We start from the raw sequence: 24,375 nt of genomic DNA on the forward strand, positions 1-24,375 counted from the left end.
GATTCCAAGCATCTTGTTTCTTCTGCTCCTTCTGTCCCTGAAATAGATCACTGCTATAGCCGATGTTATTCATTCCTTCTATCCTAATGATAAGCAATTCTTCATTCTGTTTGGTTTCATCTCTAATCTTTCAATCTCTCTGTATTGACCATGGCTACCCTTACTTAAGACAAACAGACTGCAGTGTAAGTTTAGTTAGGGAGACAGCAAACACTGCAGAATTAAGACCCTCTCCGCCAGGTCTTTGCCTTAAGCTCTCCCCTTCAGCACTAACAAAACAAAACAAAAAAACAGAACGCAACCGAAGACCTATTACTGAATGCTTCAAAGACTGAAATCCCCACTAGAGATGACATATTCTCTTTGTTCCAAGTCTCTGACTCCACTATTACTCTTCTTTCTCAGACCTTAAATTGCCTGTCAAAGCCTGATAATGTAGAATGTTCCCTGACCCTAAAACCTTATTTCTTTTTTCCCCTCCCACCTCTTGTTAAAACATAAATCTGAGCACCACCATTTCTGGCACATTGCTAGAATTAACCATTATTATTTTGTCCCTCCCTCAGCTGAAATTCTTATTTATGTATTAATCATCTAATGATTTTACCTGTTTTAATATATTTCATCAAAATCTCTAGGGTCAGATTCTACTATCTGTTATATCAGTTCACTTCACTGGCAGCAATGAAAGACTGCAAATAGCTAAATATTTCATGATTCAAACTCAGTACATTTCTTGGAGAACTAAATCACCTCTCCTAACTTTGCTGGATTCTTATCACTTTTAATACTTCACAGGAGGAAAACAAACAAACAAACAAAAAGGCATCTATTTTGAAATAACTTTCTCTAGAAGTGCATCCCTTCCAAGCACATGAGCTTGGAACATCACTGACAGCTCTTTCTGCTGGTACTATGTACATGCCCTGTACCTCTTCATGCTCCGCTGGGAGGTCAGAAGGGGAAAATCTGACATGACCTTCTAGCCACTCCCTCATAATTCAAAACAGCTGGAATTTGAAGTCTTCAAAGGCAAGGACTGTGGGATCTGTATTGATTACATCTCAAAGAACCATAGTTACTACAAGGTAAGTGACAATTACCTTTTCTTTGTGTTTGTGCTGATGCGTATCCCACTGTAGCTGCCTGTCGAAGATGGTAATAGTTGTACCCCTCAAGAACACTATTGTTCTCTCAACTTTGACATTGACCTTGCACCAAGTTCAGTAAACAACATTTAATAAAAAGGAAGAGAATGATACCTGCAGCAGTTTCACAAATTTTTAATACTGGAATATTTTTTGAAGCAGACCAAAGATGTTGTTTGAGAGCTCTAATGACAACCCAAAACTTACAGTGTGTGCAAACACACTATATAATTCAACTATCTAATCCCTTTGATACAGTACTATGGAATTTAGAGAAGTCTCATTTCACTATAGACATATGGGAACAACATGAAAAAATTAGGCCTGTGGATACAGGACCGAAATATAAAGCACAATTGCCTTAGAGCTGTCAAACTTTAAGAACACAAGTAAATTTTATCAATGTATAGTTTATTCTTTCTTGTTTGACATTAAGATTGTTTTCTTCTCAGCCAGCCATCTAAACAATGGTAAACTTTAAGCTCTTATCATTGTTACAAGGATAGCGAGGCACCTTCTAAAAATTCCTGATGCCTAAATGACTGATAAACAGCACCTGGTACTGGTAACTCTATACTGAGAGCACAGCTCAGTGTGAAGTCAAAGATTCTCAAGTCAAATGTAATGAACTGGTTCTGAATTTGCAGAGGTGGAGTGATGCACGCAGTCTGCAGGGGTGTACATCCTTATTTGGTCTCCTCAAGTCTAGAAAAGGATGAAGACTTTCTTGCATCTTTGGAAGGTGGATGTAAGAGTTCAATCCATTCTCCACTATTTCTGCAGATTTTTTTTTCTATTATATTCAGGGAAATCGTAAATCCACTTCTTTCAATAAAGACTGTGTTATATGAAGCAAAGTTAAGGAGGAATGTATTTCTCATTCGCCAGCTGCTATCTTAGTTGCAGTATATTGATTTTGGATTAGATATTGGCTGTCAGTTCTGATTTATTCTCATTAAATATGGCATTTTTTTGGTGTTAGACAATGACAGTGAACACAACAGATCCTTCGTAGAGTACTAAGTTCTGAGCCTGTAATTAGGCTGCCAAATCAGTGAGGGTACTAACACTGTAACAACTTTCAATATTGGCACATCTTTGATGGCAGCAAGGACTTGTTTGAGAATGTCAGATGTCTCTAACGAGGAGGCACACAGCTTGTGATGGTTGTGGTCACAGACCATAACAATTTAGTCCAAATAAACCACAGCTGCAAGAAGGAATGAACCCTCAGTGAAAGGGTGAAAACATGGGTTGTCACAATCATACGTGCCAACAAACCCTAGCAAAAACCTCCTTTTACTTGTATCAAGACAGGGAAGACTGCCCCTATTGAGGGTCAGGATAACTTAAGCACAGAAATAGATGATGATATCCTCTGCTTATTCTGCCTTTTCAGTCCACATCTCCATTCTGTGAAGTTATCTCTAGCTACCACCAACAGGTCTTCTTTACTTGCAGGCGTTGAGACAGTATTTTACCTTAGGACTGACAAACTTGCTTAGGGTGGTATTTGTACTGCTACTGGCCAGGTTATCAGCTTTATGGTCAGCCTTTAGAGTGCAGTGATAGTTTAAATGGTGAAGACTGCATTCCCTTCAACAGGGTGGGAAGGAGAGGCATCAGGAGAAAGTCCCCTAGGGTCCATGCGTATCTTTACATGAACACAGTGTCTGTGGTGGTGGATACAGCTGAATTCTCCAGAGCAAACCTTAAACATATGAGCAATAACCAAACTAACAGTTCAGTTTTTCTTCATCCCTTTATACGCCTTCTAAGCAGCACATGGCCTATATGCCAAATGGACTGGGATACTCAAAAGATTCAGAGCTCAGATTAAAGAAGTGCATTTATATCTACAGTAGCCTGTAAAAAACAGCATTTTTGTTGATGCTATCAAGTAATCTTACCATCTGTCACCATGCAGTTCACTGAAGGGTTTCTAAAGCACCTTAAACTACTTTTTCAAGCTTGGTTGATCTTACCTTTCACTCTCTATAATCAACATCTAGTTCTTTTGGTTTGAAAGCAGTCTACAGAGTCTTCATTTCCACTTAATAATTAAAAAAGCAACAACGTATACATTTCACAGCAAATGCTTGAAAAAAAAATTACCTGTTTACACTTTTATAAAACATTTTACAATAATCTGCTTCAGGAAAAAGAAGCTGCTGTATCAGGCCCTTTCATTCATTTCAGGCTGCCAGCCTATTTACCTTGTATGCTCATTTCTCAAACAAGTATTGCTGTACTTTATGCATTCTCTCTACAACAAACTTGTTCTTGAGCAAATACACTGTATTATTACTTCAAAACCATCTTCAAGACTTTCTTCAGTAAGCCAAAAAGAAATCGTTTTTTTTATTAGTAGGTGGTAAAAGAGAGGGGTAACTGTGTAACCATGTGAGAGAAGAATGGTGAGAGTTGACGAATCCTCAGCTTGGGCAGTGCTTTCCCTTCCCCGTCTTGCTCACTGGCTTGAAGGTCTCTTCTGCTAAAGTTATGACAGGCAGAGAAGACAATTGTAACAGAAGAACGCTCAAACAGTAAGAGGATAGGGACAGCCATTTGGTAGAGAAATTAGACAGGTGTCAGCAACCTCCAGGATCTGGGCTGCAGCAGTTGTCATTTGTACTGGAGAGCTCTAAACAGAAAAAGTCTGGACACAGATATGAGTATACATACTATGCAGTAAAAACAAAGAAACCTATCTATTGGTCTGGTCAAAATTCAAGGGTGTCTCTCATAAGTCATCAGCATCAACCACATCTGCTTTTAACGTACTGTGATTGACAGTCAGGCTCATGAAAAACAAAGTGCGCAGCAAACACCCGATAAGCTGTGCGAGTGAGAAGTATTAAACATGCAGGTGATAAAGATGAATAAGCAAAACTGTGTGCATACTAGCAGAGGCTTTATTCACAGAGGTATCCCTCCAGCAACTGGATAGGCAATGCGAATTTGAGCATGAATTCTCTAAGTACTGGCTGGTTGTGCCAGTAATGCAACAGGTGACATTCTGCATTTGGTAAATCTGTCTTCTGCAGAGCAAGAATTCTGAAGGGGACAGCACACTTCAGGGGAGCAGGAATTTCACAGACAGGTAGATCCTTTTAAGTAGAAAGAAGCAGAAACTGAGTTGCCTGAATTGGGAAACAGACTTCCAATGCTCCTCCAACTCTTCGTACAACAGATGAAAAATTAAAACTAGACAGTAGAAAAAAAGTATTGGGCTATCTCAAAGTAGCAAGTATCTCCCCAAGATCTCTGGAGATTAGACCTGTGGACTATGTTCTATAAACATAAAATACTCGACACTGTGGGGAAAGTTGGCAAGACGAAGGAACCAAATGATGTTGGTGACCCTCCTTGCCTCTGCCATGCATTTTACAAGGTATGTTAATCAACTCTTATTATTCATGAAGCTGTACTTGAAGATGAGCGTCTTGCTAAGATATTGAACACATCTTCCAGGTCTGTAACTTCTATGTATTTCTGGGTGCTAGTGCTTTCAAACTATGGTTTACTAAATTGCTTCCCTAGAATTAATAGAATAATATAATATGCACACTTGCACATAAGGAAAAGTGAGTATCATTTATATTTAAAGCAATGCAAAAAGATTATAATTTAAACTAAGCAAATTGCAATTATTGCTCAATCTTGTTGAAGGATTATCTTCTAGTTCATCTCCCTGTTGGCAATACATTTTCAAATGAAATATTTGAACACTGAAGTGGTTTTTAAAATTATCTCCCATATATTTTTCTTGCAGCTATAATTAGAGTCTGAATCTATTTTATTCTGAAGGACCTGGAGTGGACCAGAAGATGTGCAAATCAACTGTCAGTGATTTGCATTCATTTCCCCTTTTCTAAGATAATAGGATGCCTTGGATGTTGCTGCAGATCAAATAGTCAATTAAAATAGTAAATTAAAATTTTAAATAAGTGAATTACAAGTTATAAAGACAAGTTCTTTATTTATTACTGTCTTTCTCAAATCAACAAAAAGCCTGTTATTTTTAAATTTAAAATAACTTGAAAGTGCATTTTAAGACTCTTCATAAGGTTAGCCAATGGGAGCATCACATATTCATTAAAGTTTCTGAACCTGTGTTCTGAATGTAAAGTATTTGCTACAACATTGTAAGAAAACTTAGCGATGCCTATTAAGATCAATACATTAACTGAAGAAGTGTGATCACTTTCCTCTTATCCTTAACTATTGAATGGGTCCATTGAATTTTTTACAGGGGAAACAGTAAAATCAACTTTTACACTCCATTCTTCTTTTTTCCTTGGAACCTTTTAATAAAAAATTTGCAAAACACATCACAAAAAATTGCCTAGAAGAAATATGGCACCAAAGAATTGCCAGGTATCTGCTATGGATAAACTTAGTTTCTTCAACCACCAATCAAAGATGCTGTTTTAAAGTACAGTTGCATTCAAAATGTTAAGAAAGATGTGCAATGATCTCAGTGTAACTATTTTTACCATGTTCACCAAGAAGTGGAATGTTTATTGCTCTGTAAACTTGTATGTCTAGATGTCTCGTTTTAGTTGTCAAGCCAGTGACTTTTATATAACAATGGTCTAATTCTGTCAACAGCATTATGTGAGGCACATTCAAAGCTTAAGGGAGAATCCAGATTTCTTACAACAGAGACAAAGATCATTATTCAGTAGCCACTTATTTAAATAGCATGTATTTGTTACAGCTTGTTTCACATTTACCATTTATTCTGATGATCATCCAACATTCTCTGATACGTAATAGTCTTCAGTATTACCTAAATAGCTGTTAGTATTATCCTGGACCTTCTCCTGAAAATTTTTTTTTTCCAGATAACGCTGTTCACAGTAAACAAGATGGTGAAAGTCATTACAGGTACAGAACTGATGGGGAAGTGCACATTAGATTGCTGACTCCTTTGAGACAAGGGCTGTTTTGTCTCTCTTAGTTCAGAGAAGGGCATGAAAAACATTCCATAAATTTGGGGTTTCTATCTAATAAAGTCATAATCAATGATTTCCTTGTCAAACATTTTGGAAAAAAATTCCCCTGATTTACACTTTTCAAGACAGGGTTAAGACTGCAGGATAATTACTTCTCTGTATTCCTTCAGGCATTTCTTTACTCTCTTCCTTCTCAGGCTTTAACTCCTTCCTTTTCCTCCTTTAACTCACTTTCTGGAAAACAGATGAGGCTCAGGTTTGTTCTTGTCTATTTTTTTTTTCTATAGCTCCAACTCTTGCTCAGGGTGACATCCTTTAGATGGCAGCCCTCATAAAACAGCAGTGTTAAGAAAAGCAGTACCAATGTAATGTCTCAACATCCGATGGAAACATCTTACTTAGGCAAGAGCATCAATGAATGGGTCCAAGCATTTTTATAGTTCAAAAGCCTTATTTATTACCGAACCCTCCACCACCAAATCTCTCAAGGGATATAATAATAATGAAATGGCACTATATGATCATGCATAACGTATTTGCATGTTGATGGCATAGAGAAGTGCAGTCTGATGAAAAGATTTAAGAACCAAACGAAAAAGAAACAGAGGCCAATTACTGGGATGTTCAAAGGACACACCAAGCTGGGATTTTATAGCATATAGTTAAACACTTGTGTTGCATATTTCCATCTCATGACTGTCTAACAAAGATCAAAGCTTTTTTATTCCATACTAAGAGGGACAGAATATTACAGCAAACATGCAACAAAGAGAAATGTAATAAGATTTAATAAAAGATGATAATAAGGTTTGATAAGAACTTTTGGAATGTCACCAAATTTGGAATGTAGGATGAAAGCATCTGCATGTAGAGATTGTAGTGTGTTATTTGGAACCCCGCAGAGCTAAACTGTGATTAGAAATACATATTTTTCCATAAATTAGCTTTTGTTTAGAATTTCCTGCTGAGATCATATGCAAGTTGATTGTGCAAGTCAACATATAGGTTTTCTCATCCTTTGCTGTTGTTAGGCTTCATGATATCACAATTACAGCTGTCCACTTATAGATCAAAGGTAGGTGATTGAAGCCACAACAAAATAACCTGTAACCTCTTTACAACAATTCCTTTAAAGTGACTTAGATCTATGCTAGATAAGTATCACTCACCTATCGGAACTGTTGTGTAGCTGCATAAACCAAACACTACATGCAGATCAATTTGCAACCATGCAATTTCCACTTAGTTTCATATTAAAAAAAAACAACACACACACACAAAATGAACACTGAGTTTACCACTGAAGAGATCTTTTTACAAAACACATCCAGTATAAACTTGTAAGCTATTAGCTATCTATCTGTACATGCTAACAAACTTGTGCAAATCCTTGGTTCAAAAAAGTTTCAAGATTTAAGTCAGTTCAGGAATTTCAATCATGCCCCTACCGAAACCTGTCCATCACCCTCAGGTTTAAGCTTGGTTCCTTGTGGCTATATATATAAAAAATATAGCTCCTCACAATACCACCAGGAATCACGATTGGGTAAGCAGCTCTGTCTCTGGGCCAGAGAAAGGAGTAAGGGCACAGGAGGGACTGGCTAGTAGATGGAGCATGCTTTATTTTATTGTCATTAATGTGTTTTATGTGGATTGCAATAATACACCATGACTATAGTTCCTCTAGAGGCTTCACTGAAGTGAGACATGGCTTTTATGAAACTATTCCTGTGAGCAAAGATGCACTCTAAGCACATGAAAAATACTACTAATAAAAAGAAAACCGAAAAATTAATTTATCATATATGAGTTATGAAAGAAACCTATGACATAAAGACAACCCTACTGTTAATTGTTTGTAAGGCCAGTGAATTGTGCCTTGCAAGCCACTTTGTACTTTTTTTTAATAGTTATGTAAACCCTGGGAAAAAACAAGTTAGAATTAGTTTCACATTAAACATCACCCCAGCCCCCACCAAATAAAATCAGCTAAGGCACTGAACTATAAAACCTCACAGGTGATATTAAGAATAGGCAGTCTTAGCTCTGGAGCAGCACTAAGATTGATCAAGAGCACTGACTGATCTTGCTACTGTATGAAAATATACTGGATCAGTGATAAGGATGTGTTTTAAAATTATCTAGTCTTGGCTCCAGGTGAATTGAAATAACAAGAAGGATTCAATTTCTCATTTTCAAACTTGTGGATACCTGCACATCATTACTTCTTCTTGAGATTACTAATAGACAAGAAACACAGAAAGAAGCTGCTGGGGACTGAAAACCTGAAAAATAAGTTGAAAATCTAAAGAACTATTACTTGTCAATGTGAAAAGTTTTGGAGTCAAATGCATATCCACTGTCTAACAACAAATTCTTCAATAAAAACTGCTGTGAAACTTGGCATTTCAAAGGTGAAAGAGAAGATGAACAGCAGATGAGTTTGAAGCTTTCACAAGTGAAGATAAATGTATCATAGCAAGTTATTGTGTTACACACCTTTTGAAACTCAAGTACATGACTGGTTGACAAAGGGTGTTAACAATACGCATCTGGCTCTTGTTTTCACAATTTCGAATTAAGCATTATTTAAATAATAATAACGGTCTTCCTGTACCATAATAATGTAAAATCAGAAATATTTTTCATTAAAAACATTGGAAACATATCTGTTTCTTTCCTTAAAGGCTTGTGGAGCTAGTTATCTTTCCCAATGGCCTATATTCATCCGTGATACCTAACCAACCTCCCCACCGCCCGCCCCTTATTCCTCATGTAGAGATATTAGAAGAGGTGATTTTGTGTGATTCTATTTCATCACATTTAGGCAAAAACATTCTTTCTTGGTTGTTTGCTTAGTTTTATTATTGAGGGAAACTGAGCATTTCAAATGCAAACATCCACATAATCCGAACAGTTGTTAACACTTTTCCTTTTCCTGAATTATAAAATTACAGATGTTGTTATAGGAGATGATTCCTAACAGAAGACCTTTTTTTGGTTTTGTTGTGTTTTTGTGAGTGAAGTCTTCTGAAATGGCATCCATGTGAAAATAAAGAATCTCATATTTAAAGGTTCCTGTCTACTTCAGAGGACTCCTATATTGCATCCATAATTAATCACTGCAGTGGGGGAATTACACCTGTGTAAAAGCCATGTGTACTTGCCATCTCAGTCATAAATGTAACATCAAAGGAGATTGCTCGCAACAAGTTTGGACATATGTACTTGACCTTTTTATTCTAAAGTGCTTGTGTATGGAGAGGTTTACAAAAATCTCGTCTAAATCAGGCATTTTACCAGCATGATTTTTTTAAAGCATTCAAAACAGAACAAGCAGTTTTCTTCACAGAAAAGATGCAAGAAAGGATTGCAATTTATAGAAGAGATGCAATTTACGGAAAATATATAATTTACACACAAAACTAAAACTTTAACACGGGTATTATTAATTCTGATATCACAGTGGATAGCACATCTCTAAGGGCTGGCTTTTTTCTTCACTAATACAAATCATAAATTAATGGGAACTACCAGGAGAGAAAAGAGGTCTGTAATCTTACGTCCACAAACAACTTAAATCATACAAGTAATTTCATCTCTGCTTTGAAAAATGTCTTAAACATAAACATAACTTTGAAGTACTACATATGCTTACATACTATTAAAATATAGCACACGTTTACCACCATTGATAAAACAGGAACTACATCTTTGAACTGCTCTAAGCCTACAGTTTATCCAAAAGAGTAGCTAGTATAATTTAACCACATTTCTGAAATACTCATAATTAGACTGAAAAAATGCTACTGTTTGTGGGTCTGCCAGAAGACTATAGGAGGATTGCAGAAGGGCCCACATCTCCACAATGATGTGCTTGTGAGACATTTCAGTATTCTTGGAAACACCATCCGTATTTTGAAAAAGCACCATATTGCATTACAGTATGACAGCAAAATAACACAATGTGGGCCCTATGGACAATGACATCATGTCACCTTTCGGTTTATCACTACACCTTATGTTGCCAGGATTACTGAGTTTCAATTCGCTCCACTGGGCAAAAGTGGAAGAGTGACAGGCCTATTGCCAAAAACCTTGTGACAAATCATAATTAAAACACAAGCCTTTTTAGGAGCAGAGGTGGGTATTCTCCTTGCCAGATTAACTTTTAATCCCTCAAAATCTTGTCAAGTCTCTTTTAACCTCCTGACTGCCAATTACATGTTCCTACATCCTTCTGTGTGAGGATTATCTTTCTCAGTAAGTGTTTTACTTTCAGTGTCACTAACAATAACAGCATGTGACATCCACAACACCAATCAAATATTAATACTGTGCACTCCTGAAACGGTAAATATTATATTATGCTTTGCACTTAGTCTGAAACACAGTGACAAGATCTTTGCTTAAAAAGCATCAACTAAAGGCATTATCCATAATGGAATTCTTGCTAGAAACAAAAAAGTACATTTAATGTTCATGCTTTAACACATAGATGTTCAACACATTCAGTTTTAGTGCAATTTCAATGAAAGATGTTAAAAACATTTTCAGCCTGATCACCCCCAACAAGGTGGTGAAGCATAACTTATTCATTTTCTGACTAGTCATTCTTTGTCTCCCAGGTCTGAAAGAATGTGGCAAACATAAGAAATTACTTTATTGTTTATAAATATTTCCACACTAAGAAGGCATAGTTAGCTCATCAGCAATGCCTGCTCTAAACATTGTATGAACATCGTGCAGAATCTAAAAGCCATGGCCATGAGATACCAAGGGAAAAATTATCTCATATTAGATAAAGCTGAACATCACTGCAATGCAGAAAATCATGGAATTACTAGCACTAATATTAAGCTTTATGATAAAGCATCAGAACAGTATGGACAATCGTGCGTATCTGAAGAATGTCATTTATAAAGAACAGGTCAGAAATGAGTGAAAGGAGTTGATTGACCTGATATTACTAAAGTATGGCCTACAAATACTAATTATCTGGCTTTTATAGTACTGTTTTTGAAGATTATAAAGTACTGAAATGCAACTTGGAGATTGGTAGTTCAGACGTAAGGGACTTTCCTAAGGTCTGCTCAGGATACCAAAATCCTTCAGAAATTTCAGGAGGTGGTTTCTACCTGCTCTGTAACTGTGTGTTCACCAGGTATATGGGTATATAACCCCCCACTACAGGTCCAACAGCAGAGGCTACACACACCCTTTGGTCCTGCCTTATATTTCTACAGGGTATCTACTACTCTGTCCTCCCAGAACAACATCCAGCACAACTTCGTAAAACAACAGGCACACAGATTTTGACCAGCACACAGCAGATCCACACACACTGGGGAGACTGGGCCTTACAGCCCCCACGTGGCATTGTCACCAGTGCAATTGCTGCCTGTGACATTTGGAGCTGAGAGAGACATGTAAACATCCGTTCTGGACAGAAGGAAAACACCGCTACGTACTTAATCCACAGCTTTTTAATTTGAGAGTCAGACAATTCAAGGTGGAAGTGATACTGGAAATCTCTAGCTTGGAAAGAAAAGCCTGACATGGAGCACTGCTGCTGCCTCCAGAAGCACAAGAGACACCCAAAGCCTTCCTTAAAAGCCTGAAGGACTGTTCGGATGAGTTGTTGTCTGTGACTTAGCAAGGAGCTATGTACCTTCCCTCCACAAGCACCTTCCTTTTAGAATCAGTGATATATACAGGTATTAGTCTTCCTCAGCATCTCTAATTTGATGGAATGAGAAATGCAGTAGGAGCATAAACCTGGCTAACTGTGAAAATCTGCCACATAGCTGCAGACAGGGAACATATTTCCAACCCACACACCTCAGTGAAGCATTACTCATAACCAAGGTCCAAGCGAAACCTAGGAAGCAGAGTGGGCAGAGAATGCAGGCACCCTGCTGGAAATACAATAGTTCTTGATAAAGCTCTCAGTGACAATGGCATTACAATACTCAAAATTAAATGCAGGTCAAAGAGAAAAAGAGTTTCTATAAACACATACTGAAAGTAAAGCTGATTAATGGCAACGTAACTATATTCTCCTTCATGCCTGTTAATTACAATACCTATGCTGGGTATTGTAATAAAAATTCCATTTAAATGGCATTATTAATTAAGTTGTTTTCGTCATTCCTGGCAGTAATTGAGCTTTACGAACAGCAGCATAATGTTAACTTGGCATTGCAATCAAAAAGACATATTATGTTGTTCTTTACTGATAAAGTAAGATAGATTCCTTTCGACTACAGGTATATTTAGTCATTGCTTTAATCACGAAAATCCAGTTCTGTAAGTGTCATGACTAACTGTCCATTAATTCTGGGGAAGGTGCTTCTGCACTACTATGACTTCTGCCACTGAGCCCAACAGGAAAGGCATCTGGTCCTCTGCAATCTGTGAGTAGATGTGAATGCCAGCAGCTGTCACACTAAATCTTCAGTAACGCAGGTGAACCACAGACAACAAACTCGGAAACAGCACTGGAGATATGGAAAGTTAACCTCAGTCTGCAGAAATAGACAATTTTCTAAATTTTTCAGGATTACTTACAACTCACCTGCAAGGAAGTTAATTGGCCGTCAGCTGTAATGTTTATACCCTGAATCCTTCTGTGACGCTCTCCTCTAATGACAAAACTTGTTTGCTATCTTTTCTGTCCACCTACCTCTACCGTAAAAACTCTTACATTAAGTTGCTCTGTTCTTACTCTCAACAAGTTCTTCTCTCACGCTCTGAAGATAGTTGTTGATGGAAGTTAATTATTAGAAATTCATTAGTGGATAAATTTTCAGCTTAAATGTCTTCAGATGATGACAAAACAATAACAATTTTCAGACTGAGAAAAAAATTGAATGTACAATATAACAGAATGAGCATATTGTCTATTTTTTATATAAATGTAGAAAGAATGTATTATCAGTGATTATCAAACATGGCTTTCTAGTCTGGTATCTCTTTTTTGTTCATATTTCATTTCCACTTTGGATTATGACTGTGTGGTCATCCTTGAATCACAGCAGAACAGTGACTTTTCTAATGGCTCTCATAGAATGAAATATCAACTACAACATATGTTGTCCCAGAAGATGTTTCAGTTGTTAAATCTAAAAGTTAGCTTTCTTTTCTGTCCAAAATGGATTTACTTAACTGCTCACGGGAAGCAGGAGTGATAAAAGTAGTCCTGTGGCCATTTCAATTAAACAAAGTTCTATTTTTTTAAAGAGATGTCCTTAAGTTACCACTGATATTTAAATCTTTATCACAAAGAATAACTGGCTGCCATACATTCTTCTCCTGACTACTGGCTGCAGAGGTAATGCTAGCACAGTGATCAATTCTGAGGTACACAGAGCCCAAAATGCTCATAAGATACAAACAGACTGCTGTTAAAAAGTCAGAACAGCAGAGGTGGACTGAACAGGTCAGGTCTCTCACCGTGTATTCAAATAATATTTTATGTTAATAGAAACCCATTTAGTAGCCATAGGACAACATTCATGACAGATGCATGGGATCATTCAGCGTACAACTCTCCAAACTCAGTTGATTAAATCTGGCTCTGTGTAATTCCAGCACTGACTGAGGAAAACCACTTGCCTGTTGGGTCCCCATGCAAGTGAAAATGGCACTAACCTCTTGTATCAACTTAGCTAATGTCGAGATATTGCCATTGGCAATGGAAAACCTGTTGCCAAAGCAATTCCTCGGCTCGAAAGAGGGGCCCTGATATCACAAATTCTCATTAATTTTATCAACTGTGAATCCGCACTAAAGAAAAAATAATTAGTACTGTACCAATTATTCCTTTAATGTAGCTGGTCAGAATCTATGCTATGCAACAACATACTGAAAACAACTCCTGATATAATTCTCTGTAATTGAACAGGGGATTCTTCTGTTAAAAGAAAACACATCCAAGAACAACAAACTGCTCCCCTTAGTAACAAAGAGAGTGGATAGAGAAGATCCAAAAGCTAGAACTGGCAGTTACATACGGGTCATTACATACAAAACTTTGATGTTTCACCTAGGCATTTGCTCTACCAAACTTTTACTGCATTCATTCACTGCAAAAGATGGATGCTGAATGAGACAGTAAGTCACAGGGAGAAAAAGGATAAAGTTCTGTTTTGTCTTGCACGTTGTAAAGCTGGACTCTATTTCTGACTCACACAGACTGCCTGGGTAAAATATTCATGTGTATATAAAAAGAGGTCAAACTGAGGCAATGTCATATTTCTTACTCTTTCATGACTTAAATTTAAGACTGTTCTTTCTAGTCTTCCAAACAGGGAAATAGAAAAGAATATTTTTGAAGTTTTCTAAAAATGTTCATGTTGGAAAAAAATTGTCATCTTCATCCTTGGTTGCAAATCTGATTATGAATAGCAGTTAGCCAAATGAGCAGCTTAAAGAAATTTCAGTGTAATCTCGATCCCCAAACTAAGCAGTTTATATTCTTTATTCTCTTTCTTTATAATACTCTATTTCAGGAAGATGTTCTTTGAATCCTTTACTTTAAACTGGAGCTGGTTTTTAACTCCACTTTCCTATATATGCTGTACTATATCTTGGTTAAGTGCTTCTTACTTGCATGTTTCTCTTGCTTAACTCATTGTTTCTCAATAGTTTGACAGTAGATGAACCCTTTAATACGAAGGTCAACATTTTCCACAACTCACATTTATTTTCTCTAAAAATTAGCGGTCTCATTGACAGGAATGGTAAGTTTCAACATTCTGAATATTTTAAATGGTTGAGAGACCACCAGTGCTCAAGAATCAAGAGTATGCAGGGAGGCTGGCAGTGAGACTTTCCTTTCTTTAGACAAAAATAATGTTTTCAATTCCTTGTGACCTCTAAGACTGCATTAAGTGGCCTTACAGTGTGGCGCTTGCTGTGGTCCCTTTCTGTGCTGACATCTGCTGCTCTCACCTCCTCTTTGTAGACTTTGTAAACATAGGAGTCTTTCCTGTCACAGTGATGGAAGAAGTGCAAGACAGACAGGACTCGGTGTAGCTCCCCTCCACTGGCGGGGCTAACTGACTGCGCAGCTCTGCAAAGGCAGACATGAAGTCTAGCAAACTGTCTCTTCTGCCTTATGTTGTCTAAGCAAAGGGATCCGTAGTCACTTTCTCTACCCCATATCCACTGCAACTAAAGGAAGCCTGGCCATGACATGTTGATCTCTACCCTTTCCAAGAAGGGCCCAGTTACATCGCCAGTCCCCAGGTGAGCGATCCAGTTAGGCCTTCGACCTACAGCTGCCACAGTCACGCAGTGGACAGGGTCCATACGGTGTTCCTTATCAACACACACTGCCATATTTTACAGCAATGGCTGTAGTGTTTTAATGCTTGTGGCAATGTCTCCCTGTGAAGTCAAAAACATGTCTCAAACTGGCTTCACAGATGTGACACACCACCTCAGCTGCTGTAGGCCTCAGCAGACAAGCCAGATCACTGTGTTAGAGGCATGTCACACATTGCTAGAGGTCACACAATACCACAGCCCTTCCCAATGTTTTAGTTTATTATCAATTTCCTCCTCTTTCAATTCCTCTTTCATACCTACACTATGAAATATTTAACCAAGACGAAGGACAATTTCCATCTTACATAAATGATTTCCACCAATTTATACTTAGATGGCCTATTAAATGGAGAGTATTTCTGATATTATGTCTGCAGAGATGTGAAAACCACATATTTGAATGACTGTAATCCATTCATGGTTTTATGGACCCCAAGTTCTCTAGAGAGCATCCCTGAGTGCTGGATTTTACATTTAGATTGCTGAGTTAGCTGAAATATGTGTAATATCACCAGTAGGCAAAGAGCTCCCTGTTGACTACGGGCAGAGGAAGGCCCTTGTGCATTGTTTATTTCAGCAAGTATGTGAGCTGGCATGTGCCCATGAAATGTACAGCTAAATTTGTCTTTTTTTTTTTTTTTTTAACAGAGTATGTGAATAAATGATGTGTGGAGCTGAAAGCTCTCACTCACTGGAAAGGCTGGTTCTTTTTCCTGAATACAGGAATAGAGGCACATTAGACATGCTTATATTTCTTAATGTGCCTGTGGGAGAAATAATCCAGTACAGCTATCTTCTTGTGCCTCTCAGATTCATAAGTAATCTCGCTCTTTCAGGCTAGCAAAGTGTAGAACTCAGTTCACAATCAGGTCTTCAATATTTTACTATCTGTATGGCTATTCTTCCCAGTTCTTGACAGCAATACTTCATACTGAATTCCTTCTTTCATAGTTATGTATTTTTTTAGTAGCAGATGTTTGGTTGTAGTGATTTAAGAGGCAATATTATGAAGACCGAGCACAATTACTATATTTTGTAAATGGGATTATTTGAATCCCACTTTAAAAAAGATGCACTGTCGAAGCTTAGCTCTACACTACACCTTTATACTGCTGTGCACATTCGCATAAAAAAAATCCAAGGCTTGCAGTGGATGGGGCAGCAGTGGCAAGCCCTACATTTGTATACATGCATTTTGCTCTCTGGGGCTCACAGCTGAGGTGGAAAGGGTGCTCTGGGGGTTCTGCTTTGCCAGGGCAGAGAGGAATTTCTCCAGCTACTCAGCAACCCACTTCCTTGCATTGTTCACAGGAGCTTCAGCCCAGTAAGAACTACTTCAAAGGCTTTATACAGCTTATGCTCTGCTTTGGATTGAAATGTAGCAAGCCTGTTTCAACAAAGGCAATGAAGATTTAAGGATCACAGGGCCTTCTAGGCTTTATTATTAATTTAACCTGATTTTAAAGAGAGGGAGAGAAGGAGAGATTGACTCCCCCCCCTTCCTCTTCTTTTCTTGACTTCTTAAGACTCTGAATTGTAACACAACCAATGCCTTACAAAAACCAGACCCTTAAATTTTCATTTCTGATTTTAACTTCTAATTAGCAATTCTTTTTTTTTTTTTTTTTTTTTTTGTTTAAGTCTTTGAAGACCATTTAAGGACTCAGAGGTAACAAAATCTGTAATCTGGACAAAGCCACGGAAGAAATTACGCACACATACATGATAAGCCTGTTCTGTTCCCACACTGAAGTCAATAATGTTTTTGTCATGGGCAAGTGATTCCCCCACTAACTGCCTAAACCTCAAATTATATGATATTTAGAAGAAGCATTTATGAAATTAAATAAAGTGAAGAAGAAATAAAAGAAATCATGTGAAATTCAAGTTGGCAAAAATTAACAAACAGAGAAAACAGTAAATAATTAAAAATAAACTCCCCACAAGAGAGGAAGAAGTCTCCTTCTTCTCTGCGTGTTGTCCTTTTGGACATTTATTTTCCCTACCTTGCAATCAAAGTCTATATTAGGCTTTTGCACTAGCTATAAACACAAACATACATGCTAAATGCTGTGTTAGTTACATTTCATGCAAAATGAGAAGTGTACCATAAATATGCTGCAAGCTATATTCACGTCACAGAACTTTATAGCCTGTATTTTGCATATATGTTTGTAAGTACTAGACACCACATATCTTAATTGCAATTTGAATACTTCTTTGAAATTAGTTCATCCATTGTCATGCCACAGAGTGCTTGCAAAGTATTCAGATTTTCCATCATCTCAAAATAATTAGGAGTTTTCATTAAGTCATTGTTGTGGTTTTTAGTTTTACCAAAAACTCTGCTATACACGAAGGTTGAGATGGGACAGCACATCTACAGTCCATCAGACATCCCTATTTATGATGACAGTTATCATGAAAAAAAGGAACTCACCTATAAAGTAGGACAGCAGTATTGCCAGCAGCACTGAGACCCCTACAGCACAGAGAGCAGTACATTTCCAGCTACAGTACTTCGAAGACTTCTTGAATTTAAAAGCACTTCTGGACAGAGTGTTCCTAGGTAGTGGCCGAGTAGGAGGGGAATAAACAGAGCCGGATGCCATTGTGTACCCTGGTGTTGCAGTACTGAACAGCGGTGTGGTCCCTGTTCCTGTTTTGAATAGGAAATGCCTGTGGAAGGAAAGAGTGTATGGTAAACTACACAAGTAAATTAAGCTGGAGCACAGGCAGTCACACTGCTTTTGTTTAATGTTGTCTATTTTTCAAATGTCTACTAGCATCCAGTCTGCAAAGGGTCATAAAAACAACACTTGTCACAGCACTTGCACTTTAAAAAGGCACTTTCATTTTAAGAAAAGATTGAAAAACCCCAAAACATGAGTGATACACTGGTATCCAGTTAAGAAACAGAACTACCAAAAAATACCGTATGGTAGAGAGGAGGTCTCTCAGAGTTTATCCAACAAGTACGGACAGGCTTTCTACTGCTGTTTATTTTTGTTGGCTTCCACTACAGACTACAGGGAACTCCATTAAAAAGTCAATATTATGCAATCTGACTGTAGCCCATACTACTTATCACAGTTTTCTTGGGTCAAGTACAAAGAAAACAGCAATCTTTCAGATACAAACTTTTGGCAATTTTGCCAGAATTAGTCAGTTAAAAGATTTTTTTTGTGTCCTAACTATTCAGTACACTAATTCATATCTCCTTGCACATAATCTTACTGCATCAAGATCTGATTATGGATACAGCCGCTAGTTACAGTCTGGCAAGTACTCTAAAGATGTGTATTTAGTAGGCACTCAGAAAGAATCCCTGCCAGAATCAGAAATGAGAAGCAAAGCCAAATTTAAGACACACTCTGTGAGTTAACAATAAGCTTAATTTAAATTAAAATTTCTCAAGGAAATACTACTCCCTGAGTTTACCTCATTACATTAGGATCCTTCTATTTTAGTTCACACTAGCATATTTTTTTTTGGCAGAGCCTCTTAAAGGAAGCATAGCATATAGGCTTATACTACCTGGAGTTTTTCTCCTGACACATATATATAACTCTGCAAACAAAAATTAAGCCAAAGATCTTTGCACCAGGCTTTTTTTCCACCTGATTTGTTATGCTGGCAACTCTGTAGTGTATGGCTTGGCCTACTAAAATCAGGCTTTGCAAAGTAAATGCATTATAACTAAAAACAGTAAGAAAGCCCACTGCGGAGAAGTTTGAACTTACCAAGTGAAGGAACAGCTGAACAGAACGACAGAGGTGTTTGCATTTTTAGTAGGTAAGAGGCACTCATGAATTGCTGATAGGCAGGTCCTCACGAAGCCTAGTAAGAGCAAGTCTATGCTGTTTATGTCTACTGCATGCCATATATACAGCATGGGTCAGGGGCTCCAGAACCCCATGAGCTAGCTTTGGAGGGGAAAGCCCTCTAGGCTACAACACCTGACAATGGGCTTGTCAGGACTAATTCTTGACTGATGGGATTTTTGTCCTCCAGAAGCTATGCTTGCATCTTTGCATAGTAATGTACCAACCTATTCAAGTACAGCGGCTTCATTGGAAATGTGCTGTGGAGACACTCAAAATTAATTTGCCCCACTGCACCCTGAGAGAAATACCAGATGATCAGGGTTTGTTATTTGCTCGTGGTTTTGCTGCAGGAGGTTAATAGATAAATTTGAACATCTTGGCATATGCCCCCTCCTTGAAAATATATGCATCACAAACACAATCCCATGAAATATACTATATGCAGTTTACTTCGGTTTGAGCAGCATGAAACTTCCTGGCAGTAGCAACAGATGGATATATACTAGATCTACTGATGCAAAACAGCACATCCAAGTTTTTCTTAGCTTCTGAGCCTGGAGGATTATTAATGATTTCAAAAGACAATGCCCTCGTGGTTTAAATCCTCTCTAAGACACTACTTCATTAAAAGTTGTGACATTTTCTATGTAGCAAACATCAAAATAAAAATACTTAGCCCAATATAAAAAATGTTTTAACTTGGAACGCTGTTACTTTAATCTTACAGATACACAGAAGCATGTAGATTCATTAAGCTCTGATAAAGCATCTTATCCACTTGACCTTTACTGCTCTTTAATTTCTGGCTACACATAGTAAATGGTATCTCCAGGTGTATCTACATGGATCTCAAGATAACAACAAACAAAGAAGGCTGTTTCCTTCTCAGTGCATAATAAATAATGCTTTCGGTCTGAAGGAAAGCCATACAGCAGACATAATAATACTCCTAAACATCAGCTTTCACATTAAAAAGAAGCTGCCTGACCAACATCCCCCTGTCTCACTGTTAGGCTCAACAGACCAAAAATGGAAACTTGCATTATACAAGCACTTGAACGGAACTCCATACAGTCTAAGCTTTAACAAAATAATGCAACAAAACAGTCAGCCTCTGATCTTTTTTCTTCTATTTTCTCTGAGAAAGTGAGAGCTGAGATGTTGGCTTTGGTACAGCACAGCCTACCAGAGACTGTAATCCACATTCTCAAAGCCTTTGAGGAGTTAATCCCATAGATAAACCTGGGAGATGGCCGCATATCTGTGGTGGTGTGAGCTGTCACAGTTCTGACAGTCCACCTCAGGCATCAAGGCAATGAAAGAAAACTGTAACTTTTATATGTGAATTCAGCAGTGGGCAGTCTTAGGCAGCACGCAGCACGACTCCTCACTTCAAGCTATTCCTTCCTTGCTTTGAATCACATTAATACAATGCCAGAGTGGTTGTACCGACTGGCTGGAGGCTGCTGGGGGAAAAAATACTGAGAGAGTAAAATAATGACAAAAAAATCTGACTGGCATCTTCCTCTGGGTTAAGAAAATTTGTTTGGATCTCTCTATTTCTAATGAGTGGAGTTACTAACAAAGTTGTCAGAGACTCTCCTGCTACATTAACTCAGAGTGATCAGTATTTAAAGTGTAATGCTATCAGGCCTGCACATCTTGTCTGCCTCTCTGAGCCATGCCAGTGCTCCTATGAGATGAGCAGAAGGATATGGTATCTGACAACAAATCCAGCCTGCTTCCAGATAATGCCAAACTTCTTTGTGCTCTTGAAATATAATCTATCCACAAATGATTTTAATTATCTATATATCCATTTATCTTGCCATTTCAAACCATGGTACTTGAGTAGCTATTTTCTAAAGACTAAACTGTTTGCACTATTTGACCAGGCGCTGACTTACCAGCAATTACACTACTTTTCATCTCATAGGGAGCTTATAGCATCTATAAAAGTGTATCTTCCATTCAAAATTGATCATTTAACAAGCACTTGCTAGATCTTTGTGTAAGTAGCACTTTAAATATTTTATTAAAGCTTCAGAGTAAAAAATTCCATTGACCTGTGGTAATATTTTACAAGACAAGCTGGTTCTGTTGTTATCATGTAAATCAATTCATTTTTAAAGCAAATAATCTTATACTTTTATGTTTATTCAATATATACTTCTGTCTGCTAATTCAACGTACATTTCTGTTAAAAAGTGCAGCCAATCTTAAAATTTTAGGTGGAAAGAATTTAGTACCTAGCAGTTCTGAACTACAGCTTGATGGTAAAATGGAAAGTTATGTCATAAAACTAATCCTTGCTTGCAAAGGCAGCTGGGAAGTCACCTTATTTCACAAATGGCAGGCATTGTGCTTAACTTTCCTCTCTTAAAAGGTAAGACAGAAATAAAGTAGCAAAACCCAAAGAAGTCAAGTGAGAAAATAAGCTTGCGAATAACAATAAAAAAATCACACTTTTAATTGAACTCAGTACTCTCTGTGTATCAGGGGCTGGTGTGCACCTGCTGCCATCCAGATGATTTTTTTTCCTCCTCAAGCTGGGGGGGAGGATTCATACCAAATAAGATTTCCTCACTGCTGCCAGTTCCTCTGTGGAAAATAAAATTGAAGTAACCTCTACTAAATTCAGTAAATGGGAAAGCAGGATGGGAAAAAAAATTGATAAAAAAAACAGGAGTTGGGCAGAAAGATTAAGTTAACTGAAAACTGTGTCTTTTGAGAAATGGAGATAGATTACAAAAACATTGAAGGACAGTAAGGCTCAGACCATAAACCCAAATACTTCTGATATAAGGTAGCCCAGTGTCCAGCAAAGCAAATGCAATTTAGAATAACTTTCCTTACAAAAATATCTGACAAAATCTTTACACTTCAGTTTAGAAAAAAAATGGATACTGCACATTAATGAATGCAGCATTACATAAACATGTCTGGAAGGCCCTGAAGTCCAGACCGCCAGAAGCAGAGTTAGTACATTAATAAAGTATCACAAAACAAAAAGGACTGTTCTACATTACTTTTAAATACATTGGTCTAAAAGTTTATACAATTATTGAATATTTTTAACATTCATAATATAACATATACATTAGATACGTGACTTCTTTTAGCTTATACTGATTTGTAGATTTTAGCAAAGGTGATTTGTAGCTACGATTTCTGTGGTTTTGGGCATCGTATACAGAATGCTTTGCAGATGCTTGAAGACTATCTTACCATTTCCAACAACTTTCTTAGCAGCATTTTAGTTTTGTTTTAGAATAGGTCACACAGCACAACCCCACTAAGAGAGTGCAAAATCCCATGGCAAATATGTCACAACACACTACAAGTTACGCAGGATTCTATTACAAAATTAATTCTAAATAAGGAAATGTGAAGAAGTTTCAGCAAAATTCTGTTGAACACTTCTAAGTATGTCAGAACATGAATCACGTTTTATCAGGTTTTATCATGTTTTTGAAAGTGAGACTGGAAGGAAGCCACTGTTATTTTTCTGTAATGCAGATTATGACAGTGACCAGACACTGCTGTTCTCCTCATCTTAAGTGCTACAATACCTTGGATCTAGAATAAAACTGTATTTAGAATAAATGTGCTTAAAAAAACAAATCCTTCCCTTCCAAATGTACATGTTCCCTTCCAAACAGTACACCTTGTGCACTGTTGTGTACTACCAGCACCTGAAGAATCTGGAGCATACAAAATCTAACAGTTTGGTTGCATTTCTGCATAGAGAGACTCCACGAAGATCAGTAACAGATTTCATAGTGCCTTGGCACATAGGATCTCAACACAGACTGAAGTTTTCTTACAGTGCTGTCTCCTATACTGCCTTAAATGTTGTCTATTTAATCATTACCATGACGGTGTTAATTATACGTGGCTCTTCAGATTCTTACAGACCATGATGGGAAGACCATTGAGGAAGAAAAGCTGTAATTTATTTCTTAGAAATTCTCCCTGACCTGAGATTTTGAAGGAGATCTCTTTTTAAAAAAACAGGGTAAGGGGAGGATTCCTGTAAACACATGTGGTACAGTGAGCATGTTAGTTTGTTCCAAAAAATTGTGAAGATAATTGTATTTGATAGAGAAACACAGATTTTGCACACTTAACTGTTAACTGTATCCAAATAGGCAGAAAGAGACATTACCACAGCTGGGTAGATCACCAGGGACACTATCTTGCCTAAAAGTGGCCAGTGCAAAATGAAAACCTGAAAGTCTTCCAGACTACTTATTCTCTAACAGTTCACAACTCAGGCTCTCACAGATGTCTTGTGGCATTCCGTTCTGTAGGCTGAACACGCGTTGTGTAAAAATGTGTTTTCTTCTATCTATTTCAATTTAAATTCAACCAATTGTTTCCTTGTTCTTGTATAATGAGTATGCACTGTTTGCCCTGCAGTATATAAAGACAACATCTTCATAAAACTACTCTTCGATTCATTTTATTTCTAGGGTAAAACATACAAAAGCATTAAAAATTAATTGCTTAAAGCAAATAAAAAAAGAAGAAAAATCAAGATTTAGGTTCTTTATGGGTCAGGCAAAGACAACTGTGGAGTTGAGGAAGACTATGTTCAGATAGCTGTTGTTCTGATGCAGAATATAACAAAATTGGCATTTGGAAGACAACTGAACAGAAACAACTGAACAGAAACTGACTGGTGGAGAGGTAAAAGTGAAAAGAAAACCTATCTCTAACATTTTTTTGTATTTGGTTCTTTTATCCTTAGGTACCAAAAGACCTCCAGATATGTAAGTATATCTGTGAGTCTCTGAAATTTTATTTTGTGGGAGTAACAGGGCCACTAATCTGATAAATTTGACTCATTTGTTCTCCTTGCTATTTGAGAAAAAACCTGGACATATTAGCTATTGCCAGCATGAGAGCTTGCTGTTGGACCACAAGCTTACTGCAGCTTACCTTATCAGCCAAGGCGGTACCATTCTGCCTTCTATAATCACAGTTTACCTGCTTTATGAAATGAGCACACCAATTTTCATACTGTGGAGCATAGGTTTACCTTCCCTCAAAAACCAACTCAAATCACACTCTAGTGAGTGAGCCAGTATCTCACTCTATTAA

The 24,375-nt window shown here is 37.5% G+C and overlaps 1 protein-coding gene across 1 annotated transcript in view; it reads right to left on the reverse strand.

Annotated features, from left to right (window-relative positions):
• TENM3 (teneurin transmembrane protein 3) overlaps nucleotides 1-24,375 on the reverse strand; it is a 1,331,063-nt gene that overhangs the window by 99,999 nt on the left and 1,206,689 nt on the right. Inside the window, 1 exon segment of the mRNA XM_040554455.1 lies at nucleotides 17,883-18,121. Coding sequence (XP_040410389.1) covers nucleotides 17,883-18,121 — 239 coding nt within the window.

This window comes from Cygnus olor, chromosome 4, assembly GCF_009769625.2.
Source record: "Cygnus olor isolate bCygOlo1 chromosome 4, bCygOlo1.pri.v2, whole genome shotgun sequence".
In the NCBI taxonomy this organism is placed as follows: domain Eukaryota; kingdom Metazoa; phylum Chordata; class Aves; order Anseriformes; family Anatidae; genus Cygnus; species Cygnus olor.